This window comes from Anas acuta, chromosome 3, assembly GCF_963932015.1.
Source record: "Anas acuta chromosome 3, bAnaAcu1.1, whole genome shotgun sequence".
NCBI lineage: Eukaryota > Metazoa > Chordata > Aves > Anseriformes > Anatidae > Anas > Anas acuta.
The window spans coordinates 54,341,239-54,353,924 of NC_088981.1; the positions used below are offsets into that span (position 1 = coordinate 54,341,239).

Genomic DNA, 12,686 nt, shown 5'->3' on the forward strand with positions numbered 1-12,686 from the left:
CTGTGCGCCTGTCTTCATTCTTTGATTCTTCTGACCAGCTTTACTTGATAACCCAGTACCTCCATGTTGTCATTTGCAATACCAGTGTCAAGCTTTTGAACCATGTGTTTCTAAACACTTTTCTTCAGCTTAGAAGTCTGCTTTTTTGATTCTTAGGTATCAGCAGTCTGAATCCTACGTTGAGGTGAGCTCTGTACTCCTATACACGTATCTTTATTCCAGAAGTGCTCCAGTTCCTTCTGCTTTCTTGACATCTTGCTTTGTCATCATTGTGTCAACCAGGCATCGAGATTCTTTCACCCTCTTCCCAGTAGCCCATATTTAGCTGTCAGCATCTCTTTCCTTTTCTTCCCAATGCTACTGGGGCCCAGATGGACTGCAGCATAGGTTTCTCCTCAACATTTCCTAGGAACCAGTCCAGGCTCTGTGACCTTGGCACCTGACAAAGAAATCACCTTATGGTCCTCTGTCAGGTCCCAGACTCCAGCTGCCTGTTTGCTTGGTGAAACTCTTTTCAGTTTGCATTCTGACTGGCTCGCTTATACATCAGCAGAGGAAGAGGGTGTTTGTCAAAAACGGTATGTGTGGTCATACAAAAATGCCAGTGATGGAGGAAGTTGAGAAACTGATGTGCAAGCAAGGAGAGGAAGTGTAGATGTGGGGCTGAAGTGTGGAGGTGAGGAGTTTGCAAGAACTAGGACTACCAGCTCCTGGCAGAAGTAGTAGTAACAGATCAAGGTGTGATGGTTTAAAAACAAAACAACAACAACAAAAAAAGAAAAACCCCAAACACCTAAACATATGTTGAAATTTAACTTTATATTGTGATTATTGCCTTGTAAATATTACTGTATTGTAGAGTGAATACCATAAGCTAACTTTAGGTAAAACAGGTATGTGTTTGTATGTTGAGTAAACAGATTTATCAGAGTATCAGAGTCTTGGTGGGAACAAGTTCAAGATCAAAGCCTCTCAGATGCACTCAGATATCCAAAACGCTTGCTTAGGGCAGAGATGTGCAGGACCAATGGGAGATCCATTGCCCATGGGGGGGAAATCCTACATTGCATGTCATTCACCTGAAATGCTATAAATACCAGTGTGAGGGGGAGAAAACAAGTATCTAGAATAGGGGCTGATAATACAGATACAATATCAGGAGCTTACTGAAAGTCTGTTGTTTTTTTTTAAATATCTCATGAAAATGTCAATGTCTATTGATACAAGGCTTAATGCCTAAACTGTAACAGAAAACTTCATCTGATAAATTGTAATGAGCTTGATCGTGGTTATAATTTAAATTCTCAGTGTGCAGGGAAGATTTCTTGGTGTATGATACATGTGCTGATTTGTCTGTTAACAGGAGTTTTTAACAGTTTATTTCGTTATTTATTTTATTTGTGTTATGCTTTTTTTTTTTTTTTTTGCTTAAAAAGATTTACCTTTGTGGGGGCAGGAGAAAGAGATTGAAAGAGAGAGGAAAGACAAAAACCTACCAAACTTTAATTTTGTATGTGTGTGTGTGTAAAGGTTAAACACATGTATGCACAAAAGCTAAAAATGTGAGGGTTTTGTGCAAAAAAAAAAATAATCACCAAAAGCCAGTATTTTATTGCTCCAGAAAAATGGCATTTCTGTCAATGTCTATTTTAGAGTTGTGCTATCCAGCTCTGCTTTTGGGTCAATGTACCAACATGATTCCTCTGTAGATTTGGCTCAGCGGTGTGCCTATGGAAAGCAAACTTTAAAATGACTGCCTCTGTATTTTAAGACTGGACATTTTGGGATGGTGCTGTACAGAAGGATACCGTTTTCCTTAGAAATCCTTCCTGAAAAGGGAACCTGTATAGAGAGCACTCCGGCTTGCTCCTCTTGCTCAGGCGAGAGGATCTAAGGGCTTGCATTAACTCTCAGGTACAAGAGCAGGGATGGGTGGGTCGGGGCTGCAGCTGAGGATATCACACCTAGCCTGGTTAAAGTACAGCTGTAACTGAGCTCAGCTTCATGTCTCCTGTATCTCGACTCACGTATTTGCTCTGCTTGGCTCTTCCAACAGATACCGCCCCAGTATGGTCAGCAAGGCGTGAGCGGCTACTGCCAGCAGGGCCAGCAACCGTACTACAACCAGCAGCCGCAGCACCTGCCGCCCCAGGCGCAGTATCTGTCGCAGGCCCAGCAGAGGTACCAGGCCCAGCAGGTAAGCGCCGTCCCGGAGTGCAAAATGCTTTCTGCAAGGGAAACAAAACCCGCCTGACCTCTTTTCCAGATAACACTGGTATAAACAAAATCAAACTCATGCGGAGTCAGACAACATCCTTCTGAGAAGTCTTTGGGCATATACATACTAATACATGCACGCACACTTTCAGGATTTATTCTGTATCAGTTTTTTTTTAATAAGGCCAGCATTTATACCCCAGCAACTATTCATTCTGCATTTAAAAACAACCAAGTTGCTTGATCAGATGTCAGTGGAGGCTGAAGGTTTTCCTTGTTTTTCACATTTTCCCCTCACAAGGCAGATGCTGAGAGCTCTAATATGGTCACTGTTTTGTTCTTTGTGTTGTTCCATTTTCGAGGATAGAGGAGTTCAAGGCATTTTGCAGCTGCTTTGCCAAGGGAGCTGCTTAGGAGCTATTTTTATAATTGATATCACAGCTATTAATTTGAATGTTTTCAGTTTGCCCATCCAGGTAGTAAAACTGCATAATTCAGTACCCACTGCCATTCTTGAATTATGCTTTCTGTGTTAGCTGTTAAAATTCATTTTAAATGATTCTATTTTTAACTAAGATCAGAACTGGTAGTATATGGGTCTGCTTCCTGGAGCCTGAGAAACACTCAGATTGTAGATACCGAACAAAATGGATGTCCATGGCTGATATGTAACGTGTAGGCTAAGGTCTGTCTGCAGCCTTAGCTCTGTTAATCATGGAGAGCTGATCTGGAAATGGAAGGATGAAGCTAAAGCATGCTCACCATCCTGGGAAATCTAACAAAAGTAAGTTGCTCAAGACTGGGTATTAGTGAAAGCATCAGCACTTGCTGCGGATCACTGGGGAATTCTGTCAGGCATGGCTGATTAACATTTTGTGATAATGCTGGTGTAAAGAAGAAATCTCAGCTTGAAATAAAAATAGTGTACAAAATAAACTTAACAAAAGATGCCACGAGGTAGGAATGATACAGGAAGTTCCCCTCCTTTGATTTTAAAATAAAGCTATGATAATTTCACTGTGTAATTACATGTTAATTTTTCTTCATCTACATTTTAAAATTCCATTGAGAATTAACTTTTTTTCATTAAAATGCTGGATCGTTTATGAAATAGAATTCTTAATTGTGTCTGTGATATCCTTTAAATGTCATACCTTTCCATCTTTTGGATTATACGTAACTCACTTTAAATATTGCAGTTGTCTTTAAATTTAATTTTATTCCTTTTTACTTCAGCATTGAATACTTAAATTCTTTATAACTTGAAAATACTGTTCATGAGCGTCTTGGTAAAGTCTTAGCTGATAAAGTCCTAGTAATACAGCCAGTGAGTGAGAAGAATCATTGTTTACACATCACAGTTTGTGAAACTGAAATGTTTTTTGCTGCCTTGGACACCTCATCATATTTTAAATATCATATTTTAAATATTGTCAGTTGAATGGATTGTGTATTTTAGTTTAAAAGTATACAACACTTGCTGACTATAGAGAACTTACAAAATAGCAAGATACTGATTTATCTGTTGATAAGCATTCCAATTATATGATTTTTTGCTATTATAGCCAGTAAAGTGAAGGCTTGTGCAGTGAAGTGAAGGGTATCATAGAAAGAGGGTAAAGGCAAAGTGAGAGTAAAGCCTCCCATATGTTATGGCCTTCAGAGAACTGAGATAAAGAGGAAGAAAGGGAGATTCACAGGTAGAAGATAGCAGCCTTGCTGTAGACAAACTATACTTTGAGGATCCTGAGAAAGCTCAGGGAAGATCTTACTGCTGTTTACAACTTCCTAATGGGAGGATATAGTAGAAAGCACAGCCAAGCTCATCTCAGAGCTGCACAGTGGAAGGACAAGATGCAATGGACACAGGCTGAGGCAAGGGAGATTTTAACTCTGTAAAAGAAAAAACAATACAATTAAAATATTGAGCCAAGGAGACTGGAATCTCTATCCTTGGAGATGCTCAAAATTTGACTGCACAAGATCCCCAAGCACCTTGTTCTTGCTAGCTAGTCTAGTTCTTGTGCTTGCTTGCTAGACTAGCTTGGAACCGGAGGCTTGACTACCTGACCTCTCTCTGAAGGTCTCTCCAAAACCTAAGTGACTCCAATTTAATATTAGCTTTACATATTTTAAACATAACATAAAAATAAGCTATGAGGTCATATAATACCTATTTAACTGGTTAGTGTATTTTTTCTCCCCTGCTCTATTAAAATACTATTTCCTGTTTATTATTCAGTCAATTAGAAAATGTGGGACAATCTTAATTATAGTGACTGGTTCTGCCATCCTTAGTTTTGCTCTTTACATCCTGAAAACGAACTTCATCCATGTCTTCTGTATTCCATTAACCATTTCATTGTCTTTTTTATATTGATTTTGTTGGGTTTTGCACTCAAAATTTGTATTACTGTGTCGTACTATTGAATTGTCACAACTTTGAGGAATGTGGAAGTCAATAGTTTCAGCATATTAGCCTCAAGAAGAGAAGCTGGCCTCTGAAGATGTTTTTGCTGCATGCTGGCTAGCCTGAATCATATTAAAGCTGTAGACTGAAAAGTATTTTTCCTGGAGAGCATGGATGGATTGTGAACCAAGAGAAGATCACTCTAATAATATTGAATTATCTCATGGGAGCCCCAGCCATGGATCAGTGCATTATTACTCTGAGTGGTCTACAAGTACATAACAAATAGGTTGTCTCTGCCCCCAAAATGTTTACGGGCTAAATAGTAAATGTGGCAACAGGTGAAGTCAGATCAGTAAGGGAGGTATAAATAGGAAAGACAGCAATGCTCAGAGTAGCAAACAGTGGTCTGAGACTTCAGAGATGGGAACAACCTGTCGTTGGTGTGTGGGCTAGTAACATGGAAGGCGTTCATTCGGTTGATTCTCAAATTAGGATATTCCTTTTATTGTACTGAAACAACAGAAAACTGCATTTCAAGAACACGAATGTTTGCTTGATTCATGATCCTATACCTTGAACGGTGGCCAAATGCTCATTAGCTTTAACAAGAGATGTTTTTTTCTTTCCCAGTGTTGGAAAATGCTGACTGTAGTTGCCTGCCCTCTGGACAAGGGAAATCAGTTCGAATTAAAAAAAGAGAAAAGTATTAATTTTGAATAGAAAATGCAATTACTGTGAATGATTGAGGTTTGGGTGGCCCAAACTCTCCCAATTAGCAACAGGTAAACAAGATTTTTTTTCAGTCCATGTTGTTGTCAGGGAGAAACAAAAGATTAATCTGCTGCTGAAGGTACTGAGGGAAGAGTGAAAAATAAGGAAGAGAAAATCTTTCTCATTGTCTTTTGCTGTCAAAAAAGAAAAAAAAACACAAAAAAAATTAAGTTGGACTTATTCCTCACGGCTTCTTATATACATTGACATAGATTGACTGAGCTGATTTTTAAAGTTTCAGAATTGTATTTTCTAAAGTCTTAGCTGATATTAAAGGATTCCCAAATATAAATAAGTTTGTCCTACGCAATTTGATCGTTTTTTCTGATGTGGTCTGTGCGGGCATCCATGGATCCTATTCTGTGCTCGATGGACTGGAAGCTGAACTTGCTTGTAACAGGGGAGCAGCTGTGAGGTGAAGTTTCCTGTTGTTTTTAGGGTAAATAATCCATCTACATGATTGCATTGTTTGTGAAGTGAGTGTAACAGAATGGGTTTTACTTCCAGATAAAAGAGAGATGCCAGATTGGAGAAAGGGGTCTGCTGAGTAAATACCTTCTTTTCCCTACTTTTTCCAGTGTATTTGTTCTGGAGTTTATCAAACTGAAAGTAGGATTTATTTTGGATAGTTGATGGGCTTTGTTGTGCCATCAGTTTCCTTTTATATAAAGTCCTGCAGTGTGATTTATCGAGTATTTTATTATGTGAACAAAACTTGATACGAAATTTCATACAGATAATGTTTTATTTTTGCTCTGTTAGAACGCGAGTGAGTTTCTGCAGTCAGGTGTAACTCCTAGCGTTGTGCCTCGGAATTGGTGCTCATCTTCATTTCTCACGTATCATGGACGTGTGAAACCATTGCTCCTTTTCCTTGACTCACTTGAATTCAATATGCAATCTTGTCAATAAAAGTAAATGGATAAAATGATGTCTGGGTCTGTTCCAGTGACTTGTGATTTCCCATTCTTCAAATAAGCATAGAGGAGGAGAAGGAAAGCGGAATTTATTTGAATGTTTAAACTGTAAGCTGTTTAGATCTTTGTTAAATTGATTGCTTGGTGGGTAGGAAGGGAGTTTTGTGAGGGGTGATTTGATAGTAATACTGGCATAGTTTACTACAGAGCCATATTGTAAGCCAGCATCAGTCATCCCCTCTTTGAATCGGGAGCCTGCTGTGTTAAAAAAAAATAAAATAAAAATGAAAACCATTAAAGGAAGAGCTTTGTTTTAAGCAAATTTATTGCAGTAGCAGCAGATTCATTGATCATTAGATATTGCCAGTAGATGTAGATATCTCCTTGTTTTAATTTTTTTTTTTCTTTTACCTTTACTGCTCCTTAAAAGAAAAAAGACAAAGATGTGTGTTATACTACTAGAGTGTTGCCCTTGGCAGGGTTTTTCATCTTGAAATGGCATATAAATGAATAAATGCTTCAGTTGTTTTTGCAGTTTTAAATCTTTTGCCATAACCAGAAGTGATATTTTGCTCAAGAATGTCATGTAATTGCAAACTTAAACTGTCATCATTAAACATTATTTTGTTAAGATAGTGTGATGTATATTTTGGGTTATTATGCTTTCCAAATGGCTTTTAAACAGCCATGTTTATATATTTTCTTGTTTTATGTAGCATGTGTTCGTACATATCAAGAGAGGATCGTGCCTTTGAGATTTAATGTGTAATTTTACGAGTTGGGACCATATCACTCTTTTGACAGATAAAGTAGATCTGAAAAATAATTATGGTCTCACTCGAGTTTAAACAAAAATGGTGATTTTATTCTACACCTGTTACTGTTACCCTGAAGTCATCTTGAGCTTGAAGTATTCCTGGAAGCTTTCTGCTCGCAAACTTGCAGGATAGAGCGGGATTACGCTGATCCCTGCGCTCTCAGGCAGGCACGAGATTAAAAGCAGAGGAGAGCCTGGCAGATCCTTGAGGTGCGGCAGGTGTGCGCGCTTTTCTGGGGCACTGCTCTTCCTGGTTAAGTGTGCATGAAGAGGCTGTGTGAATGTATTTTTAAACCATTCCTTTGTGGTTACCATGACTTTTTTATTAAAAAAAAAAAAGCCTTAAAGAAACAGGTCATTCAGGCTCAGTCTTTAGTCTGGTTTTCTATAAAAGGATAAGATGTTTCATAAACAAGCACACAGACAAGGTGCCCTCACTATTGGGTTTTATTAAAATGATTTAAAAGCTGGCCAAAGCCCTGGGGCTGGGTAATGGTGTTGGGGAGCACCATCTTCCTCACCTGTGGTCACTCGGTGCCTGCCGAGCTGGGTCTGGGGAATGCATCGTGTGCTGCACATGGGAGGTGCTGCCGTGGCTCTCCAGAAGAAAGCTCATACTGGTGGGGTCAGCAGGCATTTCCAGAGTCCTGTGGGGCATCAGCAGCACAGGGCAACGGGACAGGGACTGCCTTCTGTTGAGGTCTGCAGGGCACCAAGTCCCTGTACCCCAGCGACTTGAGGAGGATTGGCAATGGGGTGCTGCCCTCAAGGTTGTAGCAGGAAAGAGGGTCCATGCATTGCTCAGGTCTCCTGTTATTTTTCACAAGGTGTTTGTTTCGCAGCAATAACTGGAAGGAATCGATTTGGTTCTGTGCAGGGGGTCACAGAAAGCCAGAAATCTCAGGTTTGTTTCTGAAGTGGCGGCGACGGATTGAGCCAGTCGCAGTCGGCAGCCTGAGTGTTGTGGGCATGTTCCCATGTGGACATCTGTTTCTAGCGCTGAGTCAGTGCAAGGTAGGACAGATACAACATTACCCCACTTGAAACAGTCTTTGAAAATGTGAACAAAATGTGAAACTAATTAATTGCTTTTCATGTCCAAGCTGTATGACTGTCATGAAAACAGAACAAACTGTATTGTGGCAAAATGCATCAAATTGCTGAAGTGATTTTGGTACCAGGAGGATGAAGTTTTGTTTTGTGATTTCATGTGAGCTGCTAAAGTTCCTTTAACAGTGTAATAAGCAGCATGTTAATTAACATTGTCAAGCTGTTTTGGGGTGTAACACAGCATAAAAATGCTGTTGTTTTAAGTTAGGAATAGTTGTGTTGCATGCAAATATCAAATTCATTAGTAAGTAACAGATAATCCTCAGTGAGTCCAAATTAAAGCTTTATACCTCAACTCAATTATTCTTTTTAATAAAATCCCCACTCTCTTATTAGAAACTGGCACAGAATTAGCCGTCAACAGTACTGTAGTTCGGTCTTAACTCCCGCAGAATTCAATTTAAACTTCTTTCAGAATATGTGGGGCCTTGCAAGTAACATGTAGCTGCCCAAGGCTTGAGGTTACAATAAGGATTGTTTGTCCTTCTCTCCTTTTAACTCTTGTGTTTGCAGTCATCCACCACCGACGAGTGGTTGCACTTAATATTTGTTGTGTTATGAACCACAGGAAATCTGGGAAGGAACACGCCTGCATGTTAATCTGACATTTGCTGCCAGCCATATAGGAAAGCATTCTTTGTGAAAGTTGGCCATTACAGTTATATGAGAGCTCATAAGCAAGTTTAATGTTCAGAAGAGATTGGTGCTTGTCGCCATCAACAGTGACTGACACCACTGCATGTGCACCATAAATCCTTCATGGCTTCCATTGTCTCCACAGCAGAGATGTTTTTTTTTGTTTGTTTGTTTTGTTTTTTAAATGCTGGGCTTATTTTCATTTCAGAGGTAATTATTTTATTTCCAATGTAAAGAGAAATAAGGAAGAAGTGATTCATTTCAGCCATTCAATCCCAAATCCATAGCATTAAGAACTCGTGCTTCTGATGCGTACCTGTTGGTTGGCTTTTACAAAGCAGAGCTGCCTCTATGCAGTGAGCAGGGAAATGTCTGATAAGAAAGTAGCTGGGTGAAAATTCTCAGACACAGCTGTGTTCGTCTGCTGGCTTTTCCAACCTCCTTTCTATGGGACCTGAGTTGAGAGTCAAGGAAAAACAACAGTATAACCTCTTTTTATAAAGGCATCCGTTTTGGTACATTGAGCACTTTGTTGTCAGCCTACTTCAGAGATATCAGATATCAAAAGCCAGGGTGCAATCTTGACTTTTTGCATCTGTAATAAAGCTTGGAGAGGTTTGTGGGGATGAAGGAGCCGGAGAGCAGTCTTTCAGCAATTAGCTCCCAAACTCACACACCATGACTTAAATCTTGGCTTCTAGACATGCCACCAGTGGCCAGCACCCCTGAAAGAAAGTTGTCACCGTACCATGGTAAACACGGCAGTGATTTAAAAACAAAACAAAACAACAAAAAAAAAAAAAACACAAAACAACTGGGGAAATATTTAGGAACCATACTTGTGAATAAAATTAACTTATAGGGTTTTTTTAACCTTTAAGTGTGTAACATTTTCAGGAGGGGCAAATGAGGTTTGAACCTCTGTAGGTTCAATGAATGCTTAACTGATTGGACTCTTTGCCAGTTAGTCAGGTTTCTGCTTTTAGGAAGTCTGATTTCATAAGCGTGATGCTGCCATAATCCTGAAAAAGTGCTAAGCATGTGAGTGTTTATCTCTGTGGCTGAGGTTTCTTGATCAGCTCAGGAGTTCAGTGAAGCCACAACTCCTGTTGTGCTGCATCTTCTCCCAGTAATGGGAATAGCTGCTTATGGTCCATTTGGGGACTGCTCTGTTTGTTCAGCGTTGTTTGTATCATTCCAGGAAATGTCAAGCTCTTCTCTTTTATCCTCAGAGGTTTATGTCTATTTATAATAGATGCTAGCTCACCAGACTTGGAGAGCCATCTTCCAAAGCCAAGGGGCTGGAAGGATTAGGTGCAGGCAGAAGCAGCAAGGGCCGTTTTCCGTGAACTCACACCCGAGCACAAACACAAAATGGGGGCACACCATGAAGTAGCACTAGCACTGGTGTGGGCTTACTTTTGCTGAAGGCATATTGACCAAACCCAAAAACATGCATTCAGATATTGGGAGGACTTCCTTGGCCATGTTGGTTTAAAGTGATTGTTTGCAGACATGGTGATTAGGTAAAGCAAGATAAAAAACTAACTCTGGTCTATTGGGTCTGAAACCTTTAATGTTAGTGCGTAACAGCCCTTTGTATGCTTCTGCCTCTGTAGTAAACCTGGATTTGTTCTCATTCCTGGGAAATGAGAAGTATTTTGTCTTGTTGAGTGGTGCTACTGCTTGTGTATAAAGTGTACTGAAGTTGTTTATACCTCTGATAATCTTCTAAAAGCCAGTGAATCACATGTGATGAAAGTATGTGTTTGTTCACTTCCACGCTGTCTAACAATTCTGTCACCGCAGTTTAAAGTTCCCCAGTTGGAGTTTGGAGACATTTTTCCATTCACTTAATTCTTTTACCGTGTTCACCTAGTGGTTTTCTGCTGAAAGTGTGCTTTTCCACCTGCAGTTAGTCCACCTCTAAGCATCTGCTGCCAGTGGGGCTTGGTGAGGGTGAGCGGGCTGCTCGGAGGAGCTCAGCCAGAGCACACTGCACACCTGCTTGGCAGTGTTCATGGCAGCCTGGACCCTGCTGGCTTTTAATTCTAATTCCCTATTTTTGTATCATTCTGAACCTGATAAGCATGTATCACAGCTCTTGGGCTTGTAAATTGAGCAAGGAAGAAAGGCCCTAGTCCTGGTGAGCTTTTTTTCTTTTTCTTCCATGTACCAAAATGAAGTTAGCCGTCAGTGTTACAAAGAAACACTCTTCTTTGCTAAACTGGAAGAGAGAAAATCTAGTCTGGGGGAAAAGGGGAAGTCTGAACTCCTGTTTGCTCCTTTTTGGTAAGCAGCCAGTTGTTTACACACAACCAGTTTGCAGGCTTAGTGGGCAGTAGGAAAAATCTCTGCTAATCATTGAGGTGCAAAAGATGGGGATGCTGTACTTAAATATTTTTTTTATAAACTTAAAAACTTGGTTCTTATAAGTAAATAATCCTGAAAGGAAACGTTTTTGACCTTAACTATAATAACCATGAGAATTTATCATGGATGTAGAGTGTTATGTCTAAAGAGAAGTCTTTTTCAAGGTTACAAATACAGCGAAATGCACATGTTTCAATGTGTTTTTCAGAGTTCTCAAATCAGCGGTTTGGCTTTGATCCACAGAATAGTAGTATTGTTGTTACAGTGGCATTATTATTTAAAGTTTCTAAATTCTGATTTCTTTCAGTATTTAAATCACAGAAGGTTAATTAAAGCAGTTCTTTATTCTGCAACTGCTTGGGAATATTAACCTCACAAAGCCTGCATTAAATCACTGAAGTGATAGAATTGCATTTGCTTTATAAAATAACCCTACAAGAGCAAAGACAAAGCCATTTATAGTTCAGTGCCATTAATTGCTTGGCATTTAGATATTAGTGTAGGAGTCTATTAATTAACTTGATAGTAAAACTCTTGGAATGCAGGCTGATAAAAACTATTTTGTTTTAGGAGATTAGTAATCATAACTAGTGTTGTTTCTCTTACCACTCTCCTTATTACCCAATGATGATTTTATTTTACTATTATGGAGACCAAAATTAATATCCCAGAAATAATTTTATCTATACCTTTTGAAATGTAGCGGTAAGTTAAACAGAATAGTAAGTTTTTTCAAAAGATACCTGATCACATAATAATAGTCATTTACTTTATGATCCATTAATCTGGTGGCTGTTTTTAGACAAATGTATTCACACAAATGTTCTAGAAATAAATACACAAATCCCGGTTTAAAAAAAATTTCAAATGTGAATGGGACAGTACAGTAAATTAAGTGATAACATTGTAAAGTCTAAAAAATATTAATAGATCTGGATGTGTTTTTTCTATGTGAGCAGTATATATCCCAAATTTTAGTGGTCTTGTAAATTACACCTTATGGCCAGTTACGCTGCAGCAATATTCTCTTATGGCCTTTAAATTAACACGTTATTTTCCTCAGAGGTGGGGAAAATAAGTTTGTTAATGTTTCCTGGCATAAAATTTACCACTTTTTTTTTTTTTTGCTGCTCATATTTTCTTTAGTAATCAAATATGTTTGCTGTACGTATATTTAGTTTTATTTTCTGCATCCAGAACTGGGATTTTGTTGTGAAGACAATGTATTATCTGAATGTAGGTCAGCATATATTTTATATATATTCATTATCCTTCCGTGTACTTCCCTTTTACTGCATTTCTGTCCTACCGTAGCAGGATTTGGAATGTGCAGCTGAAACCTTAGAGGGTTTGTTAGTTGTTGCAATCAAGTGTGACCACCAAAGAATGAAACAGCAAATCAAGGTGAATAAGATAGTGCTTCAAAACCAAG

General features: G+C 39.0%; 1 protein-coding gene across 7 annotated transcripts in view; it reads left to right on the forward strand.

The window, feature by feature from the left end:
• Positions 1-12,686, forward strand: part of ARID1B (AT-rich interaction domain 1B) — a 320,528-nt gene that overhangs the window by 78,508 nt on the left and 229,334 nt on the right. For all 7 annotated transcript variants that reach the window (XM_068677174.1, XM_068677171.1, XM_068677175.1 and 4 more), the window contains exon 3: positions 2,057-2,197. In XM_068677174.1, the coding sequence (XP_068533275.1) occupies positions 2,057-2,197 (141 nt within the window). The remainder of the gene's footprint in view (positions 1-2,056; positions 2,198-12,686) is intronic.